Source organism: Entelurus aequoreus, linkage group LG11, assembly GCF_033978785.1.
Source record: "Entelurus aequoreus isolate RoL-2023_Sb linkage group LG11, RoL_Eaeq_v1.1, whole genome shotgun sequence".
Taxonomy (NCBI): Eukaryota; Metazoa; Chordata; class Actinopteri; order Syngnathiformes; family Syngnathidae; genus Entelurus; species Entelurus aequoreus.
The window spans coordinates 65,142,645-65,167,283 of NC_084741.1; the positions used below are offsets into that span (position 1 = coordinate 65,142,645).

Genomic DNA, 24,639 nt, shown 5'->3' on the forward strand with positions numbered 1-24,639 from the left:
TTCATTTCATTAAGAGACGTTGATTTGAGATACAAGTGTTTTAAGTTAAGCGACCCCTCACAGAACTAATTAAACTCGTAAAGTGAACACCTAATACTTTATTAGGTGTTCTTCCATCCTTAACCACACATACAGTACAGGCCGAAAGTTGGACACACCTTCTCATTCAATGCGTTTTTTAATTTATTTTCATGACTATTTACATTGTAGATTGTCACTGAAGGCATCAAAACTATGAATGAACACATGTGGAGTTATGTACTTAACAAAAAGGTGAAATAACTGAAAACATATTTTATATCGTAGGTTCTTCACAATAGCCACCCTTTGCTCTGATTACTGCTTTGCACACTCTTGGCATTCTCTCGATGAGCTTCAAGCACACCTGTGAAGTGAAAACCATTTCAGGTGACTACCTCTTGAAGCTCATCGAGAGAATGCCAAGAGTGTGCAATAAAAGTAATCAGAGCAAAGGGTGGCTATTTTGAAGAAACTAGAATATAAAACATGTTTTCAGTTATTTCAGTACATAACTCCACATGTGTTCATTCATAGTTTTGATGCAATCTACAATGTAAATAGTCATGAAAATAAAGAAAACGCATTAAATGAGAAGGTGTGTCCAAACTTTTGGCCTGTACTGTATAGCAGTGTTTTTCAACCACTGTGCCGCGGCACACTAGTGTACCGTGAGTTATTGTTTAGTGTGCCGTGGGACATTACGTAATTTCACCTAATTGGGTTAAAAATATTTTATGCAAACCAGTAATTATAATCCGCAAATAATGTGCCGTTGTTGAGTGTCTGTACTGTCTAGAGCTCTGCATATCAGTGTAGGTGGCAGCAGGTAGCTAATTGCTTTGTAGATGTCGGGAACACGGTTTGTCCTTATCACAATATGCGGGAGGCAGCGTGCAGGTAAAAAGGTATCTAATGCTTAAACCAAAAACAAACAAAAGGCGAGTGCCGCTAAGAAAAGGCATTGAAGCTAAGGGAAGGCTATGCAAAACGAAGCTAAAACTGAACTCGCTGCAAAGTAAACAAAAACAGGATGCTGGACGACAGCAAAGACTTACAGTGTGTGGAGCAGACGGCGTCCACAAAGTACATCCGTACATGACAATCAACACCAAAATAGGAACGCAAGACAAGAACTAAAACACTACACCCGGGGAAAACACCAAAAAACTCAAAATAAGTCACTGCGTAATGTGACAGGTCGTAACAGTACACCTACTTTGAGACAAGAGCTATAGTGATGCTACAACTGTCAGTGGGTCCGCTCGTCATTAATGTTGACAACCACAAAAATGGAGCAAACCACAGACATAGTAAATGTAGCACATGGTACCATTAATAGCTGACGCTTTTATGTTGAGCTAACTTGCTTTGCAGGCTTAATTTTCGCTATATGCTTCCATGCCTGCATTCAGATGTGACAGTTGACACCAAACTAATCTCCTTGCAAATGTGCGTCGTGCGCGGGGGATTGCGGATGTCAGGAAAATGAGAGACACTTCTAATTTTCCACACGCTGCACCAGTGTTGTAGTAGTGACAGCCGGGTGTTATTACTGCATCTCACATGAGAAGAGCTGTCCACTCACACTCAGCACCATTGACTGGAGAGCGCTGGACTAATACTTTATAAAGACTTCAAAAGCAAGGATGGTGAATGGTGCTTGGCTCGCTGGAAGACCGTGCATCTGAGGAACATGAGAGTTCAACTTATTATATGTAGTGTATCATTTCCCCTCAGCACAAGTGGAATTTTTGGCCAAACCCACGTGTCAGTGATGAACATGTGACGGTGAGCACGTTTTGCATGTCAAGGCACCCAAGTTGAAATAATGCAATGAACATATTTAGATGATACTGACTAGAGTTGTACGGTATACCGGTATTAGTATAGTACCGCGATACTAATGAATTATATTTGGTACTATACCGCTTCTAAAAAGTACCGGTCCGCCACCCCCTAGCCCCAGTCGGCAGTGTTTTAGCTACTTAGCTACTCCAAATCCTCCAAATAAAGTAAGATTCTTACAAGTATCATCCCTGCAGGACAAGGAATAGCTAAACATGCTTCACTACACACCGTAGCTCACCGGCGTCACAATGTAAACAAACGCCATTGGTGGATCTACACCTGACATCCACTGTAATGATACCAAGTACAGGAGCGTATCTAGCCGATACTACTATGATTACATTTTGGCATCACAACATCAACAATGTATATTATGTTTATAAACTCAGGAAATATGTCCCTGGACACATGAAGACTTTGAATATGACCAATGTACGATCCTGTGACTACTTGGTATCGGATTGATACCCACATTTGTGGTATCAACCAAAACTAATGTAAAGTATCAAACAACAGAAGAATAAGTGATTATTGCATTTTAACAGACGTGTAGATAGAACATGTTAAAAGAGAAAGCCGATATTAACAGTAAATGAACAAGTAAATTAATAATTAATTTTCTACCGCTTGTCCTTAATATGGTTGACAAAATAATAGAATGGAAAATGACACAATATGTTACTGCATATGTCAGCAGACTAAATTAGGAGCCTTTGTTTGCTTACTTACTACTAAAAGACAAGTTGTCTTGTATGTTCACTATTTTATTTAAGGACAAACTTGCAATAAGAAACATATGTTTAATGTACCCTGAGATTTTTTGTTAACTACACCTAACATCCACTGTAATGATACCAAGAACAATAGCGTATGTAGTCGATACTACTATGATTACATCTATATTTTTTATCGTCACAAAATTTTTTTTCCTTTTTTAAAAACTCATATTATGTTTATAAAATCAGGAAATATGTCCCTGGACACATGAGGACTTTGGATATGACCAATGTATGATCCTGTAACTACTTGGTATCGGATCGATACCTACATTTATAGTATCATCCAAAACTAAGGTAAATCATCCAAAACAACAGAAGAATAAGTGATTGTTGCATTTCAACACAAGTGTTAAAAAGTGGATTAATAATCAATTTTTACAGGTTGTCCCTCATAATGTTGACGAAAGAGAATGATAAATGACACAATATGTTACTGCATATGTCAGCAGACAAATTAGGAGCCTTTGTTTGTTTACTTACTACTAAAAGACAAGTTGTCTAGTATGTTCACTATTTTATTTAAGGACAAAATTGTTCTTCGATTGCAATAATAAACATATGTTTAATGTGCCGTAATAATTTTTTGTTAAAATAAAACCAATAATGCCATTTTTTGTGGTCCCCCTTATTAAGAAAAGTACCGAAAAGTATCGAAATACATTTTGGTACCGGTACTAAAATATTGGTTTTGGTATAACACTAATAATTTTATATATATATATATATATATACACTACAGTTCAAAAGTTTGGGGTCACATTGAAATGTCCTTATTTTTGAAGGAAAAGCACTGTACTTTTCAATGAAGATAACTTTAAACTAGTCTTAACTTTAAAGAAATACACTCTATACATTGCTAATGTGGTAAATGACTATTCTAGCTGCAAATGTCTGGTTTTTGGTGCAATATCTACATAGGTGTATAGAGGCCCATTTCCAGCAACTATCACTCCAGTGTTCTAATGGTACAATGTGTTTGCTCATTGGCTCAGAAGGCTAATTGATGATTAGAAAACCCTTGTGCAATCATGTTCACACATCTGAAAACAGTTTAGCTCGTTACAGAAGCTACAAAACTGACCTTCCTTTGAGCAGATTGAGTTTCTGGAGCATCACATTTGTGGGGTCAATTAAACGCTCAAAATGGCCAGAAAAAGAGAACTTTCATCTGAAACTCGACAGTTTATTCTTGTTCTTAGAAATGAAGGCTCAAACACAAAATTGTTTGGGTGACCCCAAACTTTTGAACGGTAGTGTATATATATATATATATATATATACATACATACACATTATAGTGTCTTGAAAATGTGCAGTTTTTAAAAATTAAAATAGGGACTAGGCGATACTAGAACCGATTAAAAAGGCGATTCAGAGGGTCATAAACTCTGCACAAAAAATCATCGGCTGCCCCCTCCCCTCCCTGAAGGATTTACACAACTCCCGTTGCCTCAACAGAGCAAAAAACATTACCAAGGACAGCACACACCCTGGCTTCCACCTGTTCCACCTGCTACCATCGGGCAGGCGCTACAGGTGCATCAGAGCCAGAACAAACAGGCTCAGAGACAGCTTCTTCCCCAGAGCTTTCACCATCTTGAACTCTAGCTTATAATAAATTATTCACCCCTACACACTATCCTATATTACCCTTCGAATGCAATACGTCCGACACTGATTGCCATTACTTTATTACTCCGGTACTCTTGTTTTGTTCTGTATATTGTACAGTATTTTGTATATTGTACAGGATTGCTTATTGTTTTTATTGATAGTAGTCTGTTTATTTCAATTCTTATTTTTTTATCTTTATTACTTCTTATGTGATTTATTTTTATTCCATATTTGTTTCCACTACCGCACTTTAAATTGAAATCCCTAATCTCATTATATGCAAATACAATGACAATAAAGTCCATTCTATTCTCTATTCTATTAATCATGTTCACATTGAGTCTGATGGGGAACTCTGCTTCACTATACAAACTTTTCGGTTTGTGAAATATGCTCAAGAACCATTTAAGTTAAATCTAGGTTCCACTGGACACACAACCCACTACAGAAGAAAATAAGGCCTAAAGCAGGGGTGCCCAAAATTTTGCCTCAAGGGCCAGGGTGAAAATGTGTCAATGGGCCACGGGCAACACGCAGCAGAAACCACCATATATATATTTTGCCAAATATAAATTAGTATTGATCGTCAAGTTCGATAGCAACTAGTTAGCCTAGCGGATATGCCATCAATGATCATGTGAGCTTGACAGGTGTCAGTATTAATATTCATTACATTTGGGAGACCAGACTTTGGCATGACAAACAAAATGACTTAGCAAGCCATACTGGACCCGCGGGCCCCATTTGGAGCATCCCTGGTCTAAAGGCATTCACTGTACTTTATTCCAATAATAATGAAGTTCATCTTACCTCTCACTTTCATCCCATGATATACAGGTCTGGTTTGTGGTGCCCTGGTGAATAAAATGCACAATCAATAAAAATAAAAAAGGCACGGACAATACCTTTGATATGCTACTTTGAAACAAAGATTGATTTTTCACTCACGTTGTACAAGTGAGAGAATTCAACTGTAACTGGAGCCGAGAGGGAAGCCGGGCTGGGTTTGATGGTGACCGATATGATCTTGGAGTTGAGAACGGTGCTGTTTCTACGGGGACGAAGAAAATAAACAAGTATTACGGTGACCAAACATTTTACAGGACTCCCTCGCTCTGTAAACGATAAATGATGTATGGGTGATGTCGTGTCATAGAAAATCAACACAATTGTATCCAAACACTACGCTGCAATGCTGCCTTATTTCTCAAGCTCTTCCACGAAAGAGGAAAAAAAGACGGCTTTAAAGCTTTCAATAATTTCCCCAGGATATTGAATTGTACTCCAATATACATTTTATGTCAACAAACAAAATGAGTATAAAAAAGACAATTGATTCCACTTTCAGTAGTTTCAGCTCTGTGCGTAACTCCGTATTAAGTTCACAATTCAGTTCATTTTCGGTACAGTAAGTGTATAAAATAAATAACACACATTTGTAGTGTTATTATTGTTATTGGTATCAACATTTCAGCTTTTTCTGGTTTTTCTTTGTTTTATTTTTACTATTGATATCAAAAATAAGTCGACTCATTTGATAATTCACACTAATAACGCATGTCAGAATAATTGTATCTAAGTTATCACAAAACTTTGTGTTACATTGAGTTCAGCTCGCCCTGCGAGAGGACAAAAGCTGTCTTTGATCTTACCAAGCAAAAGGCTTGAAAACTCCACTGTGTAGGATGGGGAGCGACATGAGGGTGTCGGTTTCTTTCGTGTATTGTAATCCACAGGAAGATATTGTCTTGACCCGAGACTACAAAGCGGAGAGGAGGCAGGGCCTGACACCCCTCCAGGCACCTTTTCTTTGAACTGTTTTGTAACCAAAGGCGATGGCTGTTTACGACCCCCCTTCCTTAGAAACAGCTGTTGCCATGTAATCAGGGAAAGTCCAAATAAAAGGGGAGGCATATAATCTTTCGCCAGAGCGTGGTGGAACACGCGCTCTCCTCATTGAGCCAAATTTAATTCTGTCTCTGTTTGATTCCTTGCTTCTTTGTCTGTTTAATATATGCCATCAGTGTTTGAACCTGACACATTAATCATGTCTATACACAGATTAACTACACTATTTATTTTCACTGTACATGCTCCTTTTTACCTGAAAGTGTGATTGTTGTTATATGATTAGCGATCGGGTCAATGCATTCGTAAATGCAAAGATGAGCAAGGCGACGCAGGTGGCATATGTTATTTAGACTTAGACTTACACAAACTTTATTGATCCACAAGAGAAATTGTTCCACACTGTAGCTCAGTTACAAAGGATGGAAAGGGTAAGGATGGAAAGGATAATGCAGGTATAAAGTAGACTAAAAATGTACCATAGTAGCAATATAAAATATAACATATATGTAACCGAAATGTCTGGCGTCAAGCGGTTAGACGGGGTATTGCATAGGCCGATTTGAGGAGAGGCCAGCTCGCAGAGGAGGAGGGAGACAGGAGGAAACGTACTGCAACTACCATCGCGCAGCAGGTCTCGCCACATGTTTGCACTAAGTGCAACAGGGACTGTCACTCAAGAATTGGCTTGTACAGCCAGGCTAGGCTTTGTCAACAAACTGTCAATGAAGATTTGCTTCAGCCTGTGACAGTCATTTTGATAGTAGGCTAGTACAGCTAATATAGACACTTACATCATGTGTTGCCTTCATTATAACACTTATATAAGGCTTTTAATTTTTTGGGGCTCCAGACAGATTTGTTTTTTGTATTTTTGGTCCAATATGGCTCTTTCAACGTTTTGGGTTGCCAACCCCTGATATAAACAGTTGTCAGTATGGTGCAGTAGGACAGTCTCCCTATGTTAACCACATTATAGACACAAGTGGACGCAAACGTACACACTTGAGGGGAAGGATGTGAGGTGTGTATGGGGTCAGCTCACTTGCTGACACCACGCCAGGGGACTTATGTAAGAAGCTTGCTTACGCACAAAAACCTGGCGCACGACCATTGTCACGGCAAAGTTGAGATGTATCAAGACCGACGATGTGGAAATGTGCGCTGCCTCTCGCCAACTTCATGGCTGACGTACCCACATTTCTATAGGCTGCGGACACACGGGGGTGGTTGTTCGGGCTCTGCCAACATTGCATTTTGACGATGTAAAAAAGATGGAGGAAAGGACACAAAATTCACTTTTCATATTTGTAAGGAAACTTAAACTTGCGTGGTGTTCGGGTCTGTGGGACCCGTTTTAATTGTTTTTATTAAAAGAAAAATGATACAATTAATTAATTTTTCAAACTGAGACTCACTGACTTTGGCTCATTTTCTGTGAAGAACATATATCAGAATACATATTTAATGACCACACACCATACACCCCCCGTACACATTTATATTACATATAAGATGTCCGGGTCTACTGGACCCGGGGCTAATAGAAGTGTGAAAATTGATGTTCTGTGTACCACACGCAACACCACCCCCACAATTTTTGGGGTCCCACTTTTTTGTAACTGTTTTGAAAACAAATGATAAATGTATGCATTATCCTGTTATATCTCACATTCTATATTGTGTTTTGGAAAAAGATTGTCATAAACGTTACTTAATTCATTAAAAATAATAATACAAAAGAGAACACATTTTTATGCATATGTAAATGTATTCAGTTATAAACATTCACTCACTTTCTTCTGTCCTTCATGGATCTAAACTTTACTGCTGCCTGTATTTTTTTCTATATTTTTATAGTAATATTTTGTTCTATTTTTGGCCAAAGTAAGACAAAGAAAACAATCTGAAGTTGTCTTTATTTTTTAGTTTTAATGCCATGTGTGGAAGGAAAGTATAGTCAGCGCTGCCTGTAGGAGGAAAAGTCACCGCCGCTGTCCATGGTACTGAGGACGAGCACCAGCGGGCAGGGGCGGGGCATGTGCTGACGGCGAGACACAGCGGGCAGGTGTTTAGATTTCACAGGTGGTGTGTGTCAATCTAATCATCTGTTGTCTTTAACAGTAAGCGGCCGGGAGGATTGGGAGTGACGGCTACGTCACGACATGCTGAAAGACATTTTTGAAGGATTTTGTGAAAAAACATTAAAACTTTGTTAAACCTGCACGCTTGGCTCTTGTGCCGTGGCTACAGTGGAGCTGCTAGGAAGCGACTTCCACACCATGATTTTAATAGTCCGGCCCGCGTGTGCACAGATTTTCCTCCATGCGGCCCCTGAGCTAAAATGAGTTTGACACCTGTGCTAGACTATGTGCGTATGCGCACGCAATAATACATGAAACCTGCTCAGTGGCCTTGTGGTTAGAGTGTCCGCCCTGAGATCGGTAGGTCGTGAGTTCATACCAAAGACTATAAAAATGGGACCCATTACCTCAGCATCAAGGGTTGGTATTGGGGGTCAAATCACCAAAATGATTCTCGAGCGCGGCCACCGCTGCTGCTCACTGCTCCCCTCACCTCCCAGGGGGCGGCACAAGGGGATGGGTCAAATGCAGAGGGTAATTTGACCACACCTAGTGTGTGTGTGACTATAAGTGGTGCTTTAACTTTAACATCTGAACTTTTGACGGTTGTACGTACGTTTATTGTTAGTAGGTCAGCCCAGAGCCTGGGGGTCTTTAACACCCTTCCTAAGACCTATCTCTTCTCGCAGGCCTTTAACCTGAGCTGAGCCCGCCCACTAGGACAGCATTTCCAGTCCCCCCCCCCCCCCACCTTTGCTTTAGTTTTTTTTTCAATTTGTCACACTTTTATTATTTTTCAATCAATCAATGTTTATTTATATAGCCATGAATCACAAGTGTCTCAAAGGGCTGCACAAGCCACAACGACATCCTCGGTACAGAGCCCACATACGGGCAAGGAAAAACTCACCCCAGTGGGACGTTGATGTGAATGACTATGAGAAACCTTGGAGAGGACCCCCCCCCCCCCCCCTCTAGGGGAGACGGAAAGCAATGGATGTCGAGTGGGTCTGACATAATATTGTGAAAGTCCAGTCCATAGTTATTATTATTATCTTGCAATCTTACTTTTTATCCAAACCCTTTCACCGTATTTTTCTTTTTTTGTTTAGCTAATGCATTGTTTATGTGCTTCGTTTGTTTTTTTTGTTTTGTTTTGTTTTGTTCTATGCTTTTTAACCTGTAAAGCACTTTGGTCCAATTTAAAAATTGTTGTAAACGTGCTATACACTACCGTTCAAAAGTTTGGAGTCACATTGAAATGTCCTTATTTTTGAAGGAAAAGCACTGTACTTTTCAATGAAGATAACTTTAAACTAGTCTTAACTTTAAGAAATACACTCTATACATTGCTAATGTGGTAAATGACTATTCTAGCTGCAACTGTCTGGTTTTTGCTGCAATATCTACATAGGTGTATAGAGGCCCATTTCCAGCAACTATCACTCAAGTGTTCTAATTAGGGATGTCCGATAATGGCTTTTTGCCGATATCCGATATGCCGATATTGTCCAACTCTTTAATTACCGATACCGATATCAACCGATACCGATATCAACCGATATATACAGTCGTGGAATTAACACATTATTATGCCTAATTTGGACAACCAGGTATGGTGAAGATAAGGTACTTTTTAAAAAATGAATAAAATAAAATAAGATAAATAAATTAAAAACATTTTCTTGAATAAAAAAGAAAGTAAAACAATATAAAAACAGTTACATAGAAACTAGTAATTCATGAAAATTTGTAAAATTAACTGTTAAAGGTTAGTATTATTAGTGGACCAGCAGCACGCACAATCATGTGTGCTTACGGACTGTATCCCTTGCAGACTGTATTGATATATATTGATATATAATGTAGGAACCAGAATATTAATAACAGAAAGAAACAACCCTTTTGTGTGAATGAGTGTGAATGAGTGTAAATGGGGGAGGGAGGTTTTTTGGGTTAGTGCACTAATTGTAAGTGTATCTTGTGTTTTTTATGTGGATTTAATAAAAAAAACAAAAAAAACAAAACGATACTGATAATAAAAAAAACGATACCGATAATTTCCGATATTACATTTTAACGCATTTATCGGCCGATTTAATCGGCAGACCGATATTATCGGACATCTCTAGTTCTAATGGTACAATGTGTTTGCTCATTGGCTCAGAAGGCTAATTGATGATTAGAAAACCCTTGTGCAATCATGTTCACACATCTGAAAACAGTTTAGCTCGTTACAGAAGCTACAAAAATGACCTTCCTTTGAGCAGATTGAGTTTCTGGAGCATCACATTTGTGGGGTCAATTAAACGCTCAAAATGGCCAGAAAAAAAGAGAACTTTCATCTGAAACTCGACAGTCTATTCTTGTTCTTAGAAATGAAGGCTATTCCACAAAATTGTTTGGGTGACCCCAAACTTTTGAACGGTAGTGTATAAATAAAGTTGCCTTGCCTTGCCTAGGAACGCTGGTTTGGTTCAGTGGTCCCGGACGAGTTCTGGCTCTTTGCTTCATTTTGTTTTGTTTGTTCATCTTTTTTCTTCGACCATATCGGGCGACAAAGTTGAAGTTACAGTTGCTGTTATGTCTCTTGCTGTGTTTATACTACCTTTTTTCCCCCTGTTAATCCCAGCTTGTCCAACCAAATCCCAGCAAGCGCTAATGTGAAGCCGTTGTCTTCAATTACTACTGTACGGTCTCCCTTTCCTCCCTGTCAAGCCGTGTTCTGTTCGATGGGGTTACAAACAAACAAACGACTCCGCTGTAGAACAGCAAATCTGTTCTGACAAAATAAATATGTCCGTCCTGCATGATTAGCTTGCTGAACAGGACAGGTTCGGAGGGTCAGTGTATGTTACAACTAAGGCCGTCTAAACGTCGTAATCCTTTTGTTTCGGCCGTCAGAGGTACAGAACATTGTTTTTTCCACAGCGTAATAACATTCTAGGCCATTTTATTTTACACCCTTCTGCTTATTTAGTAGTCATTGCGATCCCTCGCTTTCATAGGATCCATCAATCATGGAAAATTAGGCAATCACAAGGGAATTAATTGCTACTGGAGGTGCTTTTCTGGAGGATTCCGGATAGCCAAACACGTTTGCACGTGTCTTGCTCGTGTTTCTCACGGCATCGGTGTAGGCTTTAAGCACAATTACCCCCCTCGCCATTGTAAAACACAATCAGTCACTTTAATCTCTCATGGCATCTAGTCTCTTGCCTCAAACTCATCTCATTTTGCTCAAGGGGCAATCAAATGCAAAAAAAATGAAAAAAGATAAGGATGGAGGGAAATGTCAGATGGCTAGAGGCCTAGTGGTTAGAGCGTCCGCCCTGAGATCGGTATGTTGTGAGTTCAAACCCCGGCCGAGTCATACCAAAGACTATAAAAATGGGACCCATTACCTCCCTGCTTGGCACTCAGCATCAAGGGTTGGAAATGGGGGTTAAATCACCAAAAATGATTCCTGGGCGCGGCCACCGCTGCTGCGCACTGCTCCCCACACCTCCCAGGGGGTGAACAAGGGGATGGGTCAAATGCAGAGGACAAATTTCACCACACCTAGTGTGTGTGTGACAATCATTGGTACAAACCCCGTTTCCATATGAGTTGGGAAATTGTGTTAGATGTAAATATAAACGGAATACAATGATTTTCAAATCATTTTCAACCCATATTCAGTTGAATATGCTACAAAGACAACATATTTGATGTTCAAACTGATAAACATTTTTTTTTTTTTGCAAATAATCATTAACTTTAGAATTTGATGCCAGCAACACGTGACAAAGAAGTTGGGAAAGGTGGCAATAAATACTGATAAAGTTGAGGAATGCTCATCAAACACTTATTTGGAACATCCCACAGGTGAACAGGCAAATTGGGAACAGGTGGGTGCCATGATTGGGTATAAAAGTAGATTCCATGAAATGCTCAGTCATTCACAAACAAGGATGGGGTGAGGGTCACCACTTTGTCAACATATGCGTGAGCAAATTGTTGAACAGTTTAAGAAAAACCTTTCTCAACCAGCTATTGCAAGGAATTTAGGGATTTCACCATCTACGGTCCGTAATATCATCAAAGGGTTCAGAGAATCTAGAGAAATCACTGCACGTAAGCAGCTAAGCCCGTGACCTTCGATCCCTCAGGCTGTACTGCATCAACAAGCGACATCAGTGTGTAAAGGATATCACCACATGGGCTCAGGAACACTTCAGAAACCCACTGTCAGTAACTACAGTTGGTCGCTACATCTGTAAGTGCAAGTTAAAACTCTCCTACGCAAGGCGAAAAACGTTTATCAACAACACCCAGAAACGCCGTCGGCTTCGCTGGGCCTGAGCTCATCTAAGATGGACTGATACAAAGTGGAAAAGTGTTCTGTGGTCTGACGAGTCCACATTTCAAATTGTTTTTGGAAACTGTGGACGTCGTGTCCTCCGGACCAAAGAGGAAAAGAACCATCCGGATTGTTATAGGCGCAAAGTTGAAAAGCCAGCATCTGTGATGGTATGGGGGTGTATTAGTGCCCAAGACATGGGCAACTTACACATCTGTGAAGGTGCCATTAATGCTGAAAGGTACATACAGGTTTTGGAGCAACATATCTTGCCATCCAAGCAACGTTACCATGGACGCCCCTGCTTATTTCAGCAAGACAATGCCAAGCCCCGTGTTACATCAACGTGGCTTCATAGTAAAAGAGTGCGGGTACTAGACTGGCCTGCCTGTAGTCCAGACCTGTCTCCCATTGAAAATGTGTGGCGCATTATGAAGCCTAAAATACCACAACGGAGACCCCCGGACTGTTGAACAACTTAAGCTGTACATCAAGCAAGAATGGGAAAGAATTCCACCTGAGAAGCTTAAAAAATGTGTCTCCTCAGTTCCCAAACGTTTACTGAGTGTTGTTAAAAGGAAAGGCCATGTAACACAGTGGTGAACATGCCCTTTCCCAACTACTTTGGCACGTGTTGCAGCCATGAAATTCTAAGTTGATTATTATTTGCAAAAAAAAAAATAAAGTTTATGAGTTTGAACATCAAATATGTTGTCTTTGTAGTGCATTCAACTGAATATGGGTTGAAAAGAATTTGCAAATCATTGTATTCCGTTTATATTTACATCTAACACAATTTCCCAACTCATATGGAAACAGGGTTTGTACTTTATCGTTAACTTTAAGATGCTGAGGAAGATGAAAGCAGAGTACTGAAATGTAGGGTGTGTGTAACTTTCCCAATTTTATATGTTGCTGTTCTTCTTAGCAGCTTGTGATGGGTTGTCTACCATCCTTAAGTGCTTAGTCTGAGTATGATCTTGAAAATTGTACATAATGTATGCAAATGCAGTGACATAAACTGCAGGCATATGGAGGGGGTGTTACTTTGCGCACTCCCCTGTGTCGCTTTCCCCCCCCGCCATGCGCATCTCGCTTTTGCAGAGAGGAGCTGCCATCTTTGCGCATTTAAAAATTGATGTGAAACAAAGCTGAACTGATGAGCCGCACGCTGACCGCATTTGTTTCACAGCATCATAAAAACTCACCGCGGAAAAGTGGTTTTCTTATGGGTGCATGTTTGTTGAACGCACGGGTTGCGTTTATTGCACTCATCTATTGAGTTATAGTTGACTTTTCAGAAGTAGAATGTCTTTGCCTTCGCCTCGTTGCAACCTCTTGGACAGTGTGTGAAGGAAATGAAAACATGAAAAATTTCTGCCCCAAAGTTTTTGTACGACGTCTCAGTTATCAAACATTGCACGTAGCAACTAGGGTGGTACAGTAAACCCGTATTAGTATAGTACTGCAATACTAATGAATAATTGTCTGTGCTATACCGCCTCTGAAAAGTACCGGTCCACCAGCCCACCATCATTGTCACGTTGTGTCATTGCTGGTTTACGAGCAGACGAGCATGTTCGGCAGCGCACAATCACAGAGTACTTACAAGCAGACACAGTGTGTAGACAGAAAAGGGAGAACGGACGCATTTTGGTTTAAAAACTAAAGATAAAGGTGAAGTTATAACACTGAAACGCCCTTAGGAAGAGGTGCTTTAAGACATGGCTAGCTAGCTCGCGGCTAAAGTCCATCCGCAGTCTGCAGTGTTTTAGCTACTTCTAAATCACTAATCCTCGTCTCCATGGCGACAAATAAAGTAAGTTTCTCACAAGTATCATCCCTGCGTACTTTATTTGTCGACAAATAGCTAAACATGCTTCACTACACACTTCACTACTCACCGGCGTCGCAATGTAAACAAACAGCATTGGTAGATCTACACCGGACATCCACTGTAATGATACCAAGTACAGTAGCGTATCTAGTCGATGCTACTATGATTACGTCGATATTTTTTGGCCTCACAACATTTTCTTTAATTTTTTTTTAAATGTATATCATGTTTATAAACTCAGGAAATATGTCCCTGGACACATGAGGACTTTAAATATGACCAATGTATGATCCTGTAACTACTTGATATCTGATTGATACTCAAATTTGTGGTATCAGCCAAAACTAATGTAAAGTATCAAACAACAGAAGAATAAGTGATTATTACATTTTAACAGAAGTGTAGATAGAACATGTTAAAAGACAAAGTAAGCAGATATTAACAGTAAATGAACAAGTAGATTAATAATTAATTTTCTACCACTTGTCCTTAATAATTTTGACAAAATAATAGAATGGAAAATGACACAATATGTTACTGCATATGTCAGCAGACTAAATTAGGAGCCTTTGTTTGTTTACTTACAAATAAAAGACAATAATGTTCACCATTTTATTTAAGGACAAACTTGCAATAAGAAACATGTTTAATGTACCCTAAGATTTTTTGTTAAAATAAAACCAATAATGCAATTTGTTGTGGGCCCCTTTATTTAGAAAAGTATCGGAAAGTACTGAAAAGTACTGAAATAATTTTAGTACCGATACCGGTACCAAAATATTGGTATCGGGACAACACTATAGCAAATTAGTCTGTCGCGTGTATCATTCTGCGGAATCGAGTGCCCAAACAAAGCATCCCTTGCACGGGCGACTCAGTTTTGGTTTTTTTTGTATTGAGAACTCACCGTGTGCCCCAAGAAAGCTGTGATTTGTATCTAATTGCTGTGTGCAACGCGTTGTGCCGTGTGTCTAGCGCATGCGTGGGATTAGCTCAGGCCTGGGCAAAATACGGCCCGCGGGCCACATGCTGCCCATTAAGATTTTCAATCCAGCCCGCCGGACGTTCTACATAATTTTTTTAGACCTTTAACATCAAAACTGTAGCCGGCATTATGATATGCAGTGCTTTTTTTAAAATGACCTTAAGTCTTGAACTATAGAAAGTATTTCAATGGTTGAAATTTTGCGCTTTTGAGTGTTATAGGAGTTATTACAGTAATCTACGTCACAGCAGCTCAGACCAGGAACAAAGCAGAGTGGGCGGGGTTTGTTTTCAGAGCAGCCAGCCTGAAACGTGTGTGTCAGAAACGGATGCGGAAGTGATAATACATCATATTGGAGGAATTTTATTACCCTTTGCATTCATATTTTGCTGTTTGTTAAATTTTTGTTGTGTTTTGCTTGATTGTAAAAGATGTCTATGGAGGAGCGATCCATATGTTAATATTCAGTGTTTTATTGTTCATATCTAATATTGTGAATCCCCCTTTCCTTATTTTCACGTACATTCTGGGTGTCCCATTCAGTTAAAAACTGTAAAATTCCATTAGTTTTCTTTTTTTTAGGTGGTCTGTCATAACGTTATTAGAACTCAATCAAATATTGTGACTTTTGGTGTTAGTGTTCCTGGAAAAAAAAGGACCCAAACACACATACTGTACAGCAGATGTTTACAGCTAAAAGTGTATGTATCATTTATACACACATATACACCTTGGCCCCCCAGACACCATTTTTTCTCTCAATGTGGCCTCCAAGTCAAAATATTTGCCCAGCTCTGGATTAGACCAATTGTTGGCACATAGTCTTTTTCCTGGCTGTTCTTGAAAATAACACTATCACACTACTACTTTGGCAAAGAGGGTGAAAAACACTACTGAACTCAAGAATTCGCAACAAGGTACCAAAGTGGTGCCCGTGTGAAGTGAATTGTATTTATATAGCGCTTTTCTCTAAAGACCCAAAGCACTTTACATAGTGAAACCCATTATCTACATCTTTAAGCTACATTTAAACCAGTGCGGGTGGCACTGGGAGCAGGTGGATAAAGTGTCTTGCCCAAGGACACAACGGCAGTGACTAGGATGGCAGAAGCGGGGATCGAACATGGAACCCTGAAGTTGCTGGCCGCTCTACCAACCAAGAGATGCCGTCCCACCAACTGAGGCTCATCCTTCACCAACAAGTTTCTTCAATAAAATGTAAACAATGTGTTCATTTATCCATTTCATTCGTCATTTATATTATTTTGCATTGTTTTTTGCAGGTAAAACTAAAGTTACTCTTTTTTTGTTCGAAAATTGTTTTGGTTTTCGCACGATCCGGTCTTCGTCAAACCTTTTGGAACAAAATAGTAACGAAAACTGAGGTACCAACATATTGTACTCCTTAAGAAATAATGATGCATAAAATCCAATGTTCTTATCAATTCATGACCTCGACAAGTACCCATTACCAGGATTTTTTCATTTATTACCGAGAACTTTTTGCTCAAGCCTTCTTGTTTACGTTCCCGCTGCACCTCAAAGTTTATATTGTGTATGGGTAAGTTGTACATTGTAGACCAGGTGTGTCCAAAGTGCGGCCCGGGGGCCATTTGCGGCCCGCAGCTAAATTTTTAACGGCCCCACGGCACATTTTAAAAATATGATGAAAAAACAAAAAAAAACATAAAAAGTGGTATTAAAGAGCAAACAGGTGAAATGTAACAAGAAAATGTTGCATTATTTACTGTAATAACACAAAGCTGCCATGCAGGCTGTTTCTTTCTTTAAAAAATAATAATGAATCAAAATCAATTTCATTATGAATTATTGACCTATACAAGGCTCCATTTACTTCACATTAAATATTACACTTTGAGATATTTTGGGGGGAAAATGTTGCATATTTTTTGGTTGCCATTTAAAAAACAGTGTTTTTTAAAGAAGGGCCTAAAAAGAACAAACAAGAAACATAAACAACAATAAAACTTATAATTGACGGATAGATCTGAAGTCGATCTTGAGACTATTGTGGTAAAAGTTTTAAAAAATGTTGGATTTATTTTTTTAAACTTTACTGAGCAGTACCCTTTTGGATCACCAATAATTTTAGTGGGACTTTTTTTTTTTTTTTTAAAGTGTCATTGCTCAAAAAAATAATGAACTAAAATCAATGTTGTTATGAGTTATTGACCTTTTTAAGACTCCAATTATTATATAATCTCAAATATTCCACTTTAAAATTTTATTGGGGGAAAATATTGCATATTTTGTGTTTTTTTCCATAAAAAAACACGGTTTTCCTTGACAAAAATGGCATACAACTTAAATCTTTAAAAGCGTTATATTGACAGATAGACCTAATGTTGATCTAGAGATTTAAACCTTCAATAATAATAATCATAATAATACTAAATAATGACACATTTTTTATATTTTTTTTGACCAAAACCTTTTGGGGTCCCCGGGATCAAGTCTGAGTGGAGGCCTAAATGTATCTTTTTTTATACATATATTGCATTGGTTTTTAAAATAAAAAATATCAAAATGACCCCCGCTTGCTTTGATTTTTCAGTGTGCGGCCTTCAGTGGAAAAAGTTTGGACACCCCTGTTGTGGACAAACAAACCAGGTGCCCTAAGAAACGAGCTTACCTCTGCAAGTTCAGAAGGCTTCCCAGGTTTCTGTACAGAACAATTCCTGTTACAAATGTCGAGGTGTCATCTGAATCTGAAAGACAGCCAGAAAGCAACAAGCAAAAGAGGTCAGAACCAGAATTCGGACGGTGCGATGATTGTTTGAACAGCGGTCTGTGTGAGAGGAAAATCCAGGTCAGCCATGCTGCCTCCACTCCTTCAGCCCCCGAGAGCTTTAGAATGGAGGTGGCCTACATGACTAGTCAGCTATAAATGGTGTTGCTTTACGCAGACTGGCTTGGACATACATTCAGTAAATGTGCCAACAAGCTCACTTTCATTCAGATTTATACTGATAGTGAAAACAGTGCTGCCGCTCATTCTTATTTCCTGGAGTGAATATGTACACTTATTTTTTATATTTTTTAAATGGATGGATATTTGCTGCTACTATTCACTGTTTTGCCATGAAACTTGAATTCCCCCACTGCTGGACTGATAATGAATGGTATATCGACCAGTATGTTTGCTTGGTGTTGTTCCATATTCTCCCTGAGTCAAAGTCTATATTTTTTCTCTGACAGGAATTATGGTCGGATGTTGCCGAAGACATTTTTGACAGATGTTGAACGTTGATTGTTTGGCTGATCTCTGTGTCGGTTTGACCTTAGACCAGGGGTCGGCCACCCAAAATGTTGAAAGAGCCATATTGGACCACAAATACAAAAAAGTAATCGGTCTGTAGCCGCAAAAAATAAAAAGTCTTATACAAGTGTTATAATGAAGACAACACATGATGTAAGTGTCTAAATTAGCTATATTAGCCTACTATCAAAATGACTTTAAACGTCTTATATAAGTGTTATAATGAAGACAACATATGATGTAAGTGTCTAAATTAGCTATATTAGCCTACTATCAAAATGACTTTAAACGTCTTATACAAGTGTTATAATGAAGACAACACATGATGTAAGTGTCTAAATTAGCTATATTAGCCGACTATCAAAATGACTTTAAACGTCTTATATAAGTGTTATAATGAAGACAGCACATGATGTAAGTGTCTAAATTAGCTATAGTAGCCTGCTATCAAAATGACTTTAAACGTCTTATATAAGTGTTATAATGAAGACAGCACATGATGTAAGTGTCTAAATTAGCTATATTAGCCTACTATCAAAATGACTTTAAACGTCTTATATAAGTGTTATAATGAAGACAATACATGATGTAAGTGTCTATATTAGCTATATTAGCCTACTATCAAAATGACTTTAAAAGTCTTATATAAGTGTTATAATGAAAACAACACATGATGTAAGTGTCTATATTAGCTATATTAGCCTACTATCAAAATGACTTTAAAAGTCTTATACAAGTGTTATAATGAAGACAACACACGATGTGTCTAAATGAGCTATAATAGCCTACTATCAAAATGACTTTAAAAGTCTTATATAAGTGTTATAATGAACACAACACATGATGTAAGTGTCTATATTAGCTATATTAGCCTACTATCAAAATGACTTTAAAAGTCTTATACAAGTGTTATAATGAAGACAACACATGATGTAAGTGTCTATATTAGCTATATTAGCCTACTATCAAAATGACTTTAAAAGTCTTATATAAGTGTTATAATGAAGACAACACATGATGTAAGTGTCTAAATGAGCTATATTAGCCTACTATCAAAATGACTTTAAAAGTCTTATACAAGTGTTATAATGAAGACAACACATGATGTAAGTGTCTAAATGAGCTATATTAGCCTACTATCAAAATGACTTTAAACGTCTTATATAAGTGTTATAATGAAGACAACACATGATGTAAGTGTCTAAATTAGCTATAGTAGTCTACTATCAAAATGACTTTAAACGTCTTATATAAGTGTTATAATGAAGACAACACATGATGTAAGTGTCTAAATTAGCTATAGTAGCCTACTATCAAAATTACTTTAAACGTCTTATATAAGTGTTATAATGAAGACAACACATGATGTAAGTGTCTATATTAGCTATATTAGCCTACTATCAAAATGACTTTAAACGTCTTATATAAGTGTTATAATGAAGACAACACATGGTGTAAGTGTCTATATTAGCTATATTAGCCTACTATCAAAATGACTTTAAAAGTCTTATACAAGTGTTATAATAAAGACAACACATGATGTAAGTGTCTAAATGAGCTATATCAGCCTACTATCAAAATGACTTTAAACGTCTTATATAAGTGTTATAATGAAGACAGCACATGATGTAAGTGTCTAAATGAGCTACATTAGCCTACTATCAAAATGACTTTAAACGTCTTATATAAGTGTTATAATGAAGACAGCACATGATGTAAGTGTCTAAATTAGCTATATTAGCCTACTATCAAAATTACTTTAAACGTCTTATATAAGTGTTATAATGAAGACAACACATGATGTAAATGTCTAAATGAGATATATTAGCCTACTATCAAAATGAATTTAAACGTCTTATATAAGTGTTATAATGAAGACAACACATGATGTAAGTGTCTATATTAGCTATATTAGCCTACTATCAAAATGACTTTAAACGTCTTATACAAGTGTTATAATGAAGACAACACATGAAAAGTCTTATACAAGTGTTATAATGAAGACAACACATGATGTAAGTGTCTATATTAGCTATATTAGCCTACTATCAAAATGACTTTAAACGTCTTATATAAGTGTTATAATGAAGACAGCACATGATGTAAGTGTCTAAATTAGCTATAGTAGTCTACTATCAAAATGACTTTAAACATCTTATATAAGTGTTATAATGAAGACAGCACATGATGTAAGTGTCTAAATTAGCTATATTAGCCTACTATCAAAATGACTTTAAAAGTCTTATATAAGTGTTATAATGAAGACAACACATGATGTAAGTGTGTAAATGAGCTATATTAGCCTACTATCAAAATGACTTTAAAAGTCTTATATAAGTGTTATAATGAAGACAACACATGATGTAAGTGTCTAAATGAGCTATATTAGCCTACTATCAAAATGACTTTAAACGTCTTATATAAGTGTTATAATGAAGACAGCACATGATGTAAGTGTCTAAATGAGCTATATTAGCCTACTATCAAAATGACTTTAAATGTCTTATATAAGTGTTATAATGAAGACAACACATGATGTAAGTGTCTATATTAGCTATATTAGCCTACTATCAAAATGACTTTAAACGTCTTATATAAGTGTTATAATGAAGACAGCACATGATGTGTCTAAATGAGCTATATTAGCCTACTATCAAAATGACTTTAAACGTCTTATATAAGTGTTATAATGAAGACAACACATGATGTAAGTGTCTAAGTTAGCTATATTAGCCTACTATCAAAATGACTTTAAACGTCTTATATAAGTGTTATAATGAAGACAACACATGATGTAAGTGTCTATATTAGCTATATTAGCCTACTATCAAAATGACTTTAAAAGTCTTATACAAGTGTTATAATGAAGACAACACATGATGTAAGTGTCTAAATTAGCTATATTAGCCTACTATCAAAATTACTTTAAAAGTCTTATACAAGTGTTATAATGAAGACAACACATGATGTAAGTGTCTATATTAGCTATATTAGCCTACTATCAAAATGACTTTAAACGTCTTATACAAGTGTTATAATGAAGACAACACATGATGTAAGTGTCTATATTAGCTATATTAGCCTACTATCAAAATGACTTTAAACGTCTTATACAAGTGTTATAATGAAGACAACACATGATGTAAGTGTCTAAATTAGCTATATTAGCCTACTATCAAAATGACTTTAAACGTCTTATATAAGTGTTATAATGAAGACAGCACATGATGTAAGTGTCTAAATTAGCTATAGTAGCCTGCTATCAAAATGACTTTAAACGTCTTATATAAGTGTTATAATGAAGACAGCACATGATGTAAGTGTCTAAATTAGCTATATTAGCCTACTATCAAAATGACTTTAAACGTCTTATATAAGTGTTATAATGAAGACAATACATGATGTAAGTGTCTATATTAGCTATATTAGCCTACTATCAAAATGACTTTAAAAGTCTTATATAAGTGTTATAATGAAAACAACACATGATGTAAGTGTCTATATTAGCTATATTAGCCTACTATCAAAATGACTTTAAACGTCTTATACAAGTGTTATAATGAAGACAACACATGATGTAAGTGTCTAAATTAGCTATATTAGCCTACTATCAAAATGACTTTAAACGTCTTATATAAGTGTTATAATGAAGACAGCACATGATGTAAGTGTCTAAATTAGCTATAGTAGCCTGCTATCAAAATGACTTTAAACGTCTTATATAAGTGTTATAATGAAGACAGCACATGATGTAAGTGTCTAAATTAGCTATATTAGCCTACTATCAAAATGACTTTAAACGTCTTATATAAGTGTTATAATGAAGACAATACATGATGTAAGTGTCTATATTAGCTATATTAGCCTACTATCAAAATGACTTTAAAAGTCTTATATAAGTGTTATAATGAAAACAACACATGATGTAAGTGTCTATATTAGCTATATTAGCCTACTATCAAAATGACTTTAAAAGTCTTATACAAGTGTTATAATGAAGACAACACACGATGTGTCTAAATGAGCTATAATAGCCTACTATCAAAATGACTTTAAAAGTCTTATATAAGTGTTATAATGAACACAACACATGATGTAAGTGTCTATATTAGCTATATTAGCCTACTATCAAAATGACTTTAAAAGTCTTATACAAGTGTTATAATGAAGACAACACATGATGTAAGTGTCTATATTAGCTATATTAGCCTACTATCAAAATGACTTTAAAAGTCTTATATAAGTGTTATAATGAAGACAACACATGATGTAAGTGTCTAAATGAGCTATATTAGCCTACTATCAAAATGACTTTAAAAGTCTTATACAAGTGTTATAATGAAGACAACACATGATGTAAGTGTCTAAATGAGCTATATTAGCCTACTATCAAAATGACTTTAAACGTCTTATATAAGTGTTATAATGAAGACAACACATGATGTAAGTGTCTAAATTAGCTATAGTAGTCTACTATCAAAATGACTTTAAACGTCTTATATAAGTGTTATAATGAAGACAACACATGATGTAAGTGTCTAAATTAGCTATAGTAGCCTACTATCAAAATTACTTTAAACGTCTTATATAAGTGTTATAATGAAGACAACACATGATGTAAGTGTCTATATTAGCTATATTAGCCTACTATCAAAATGACTTTAAACGTCTTATATAAGTGTTATAATGAAGACAACACATGGTGTAAGTGTCTATATTAGCTATATTAGCCTACTATCAAAATGACTTTAAAAGTCTTATACAAGTGTTATAATAAAGACAACACATGATGTAAGTGTCTAAATGAGCTATATCAGCCTACTATCAAAATGACTTTAAACGTCTTATATAAGTGTTATAATGAAGACAGCACATGATGTAAGTGTCTAAATGAGCTACATTAGCCTACTATCAAAATGACTTTAAACGTCTTATATAAGTGTTATAATGAAGACAGCACATGATGTAAGTGTCTAAATTAGCTATATTAGCCTACTATCAAAATTACTTTAAACGTCTTATATAAGTGTTATAATGAAGACAACACATGATGTAAATGTCTAAATGAGATATATTAGCCTACTATCAAAATGAATTTAAACGTCTTATATAAGTGTTATAATGAAGACAACACATGATGTAAGTGTCTATATTAGCTATATTAGCCTACTATCAAAATGACTTTAAACGTCTTATACAAGTGTTATAATGAAGACAACACATGAAAAGTCTTATACAAGTGTTATAATGAAGACAACACATGATGTAAGTGTCTATATTAGCTATATTAGCCTACTATCAAAATGACTTTAAACGTCTTATATAAGTGTTATAATGAAGACAGCACATGATGTAAGTGTCTAAATTAGCTATAGTAGTCTACTATCAAAATGACTTTAAACATCTTATATAAGTGTTATAATGAAGACAGCACATGATGTAAGTGTCTAAATTAGCTATATTAGCCTACTATCAAAATGACTTTAAAAGTCTTATATAAGTGTTATAATGAAGACAACACATGATGTAAGTGTGTAAATGAGCTATATTAGCCTACTATCAAAATGACTTTAAAAGTCTTATATAAGTGTTATAATGAAGACAACACATGATGTAAGTGTCTAAATGAGCTATATTAGCCTACTATCAAAATGACTTTAAACGTCTTATATAAGTGTTATAATGAAGACAGCACATGATGTAAGTGTCTAAATGAGCTATATTAGCCTACTATCAAAATGACTTTAAATGTCTTGTATAAGTGTTATAATGAAGACAACACATGATGTAAGTGTCTATATTAGCTATATTAGCCTACTATCAAAATGACTTTAAACGTCTTATATAAGTGTTATAATGAAGACAGCACATGATGTGTCTAAATGAGCTATATTAGCCTACTATCAAAATGACTTTAAACGTCTTATATAAGTGTTATAATGAAGACAACACATGATGTAAGTGTCTAAGTTAGCTATATTAGCCTACTATCAAAATGACT

The 24,639-nt window shown here is 36.5% G+C and overlaps 1 protein-coding gene across 1 annotated transcript in view; it reads right to left on the reverse strand.

Annotated features, from left to right (window-relative positions):
* The window catches only part of adgrb1a (adhesion G protein-coupled receptor B1a), a 373,647-nt gene that overhangs the window by 117,819 nt on the left and 231,189 nt on the right, over positions 1-24,639 (reverse strand). Inside the window, exons 17-19 of the mRNA XM_062063764.1 lie at positions 18,012-18,087; positions 5,211-5,313; positions 5,073-5,116 (exon numbers count right to left, since the gene is read on the reverse strand). Coding sequence (XP_061919748.1) covers positions 5,073-5,116; positions 5,211-5,313; positions 18,012-18,087 — 223 coding nt within the window. The remainder of the gene's footprint in view (positions 1-5,072; positions 5,117-5,210; positions 5,314-18,011; positions 18,088-24,639) is intronic.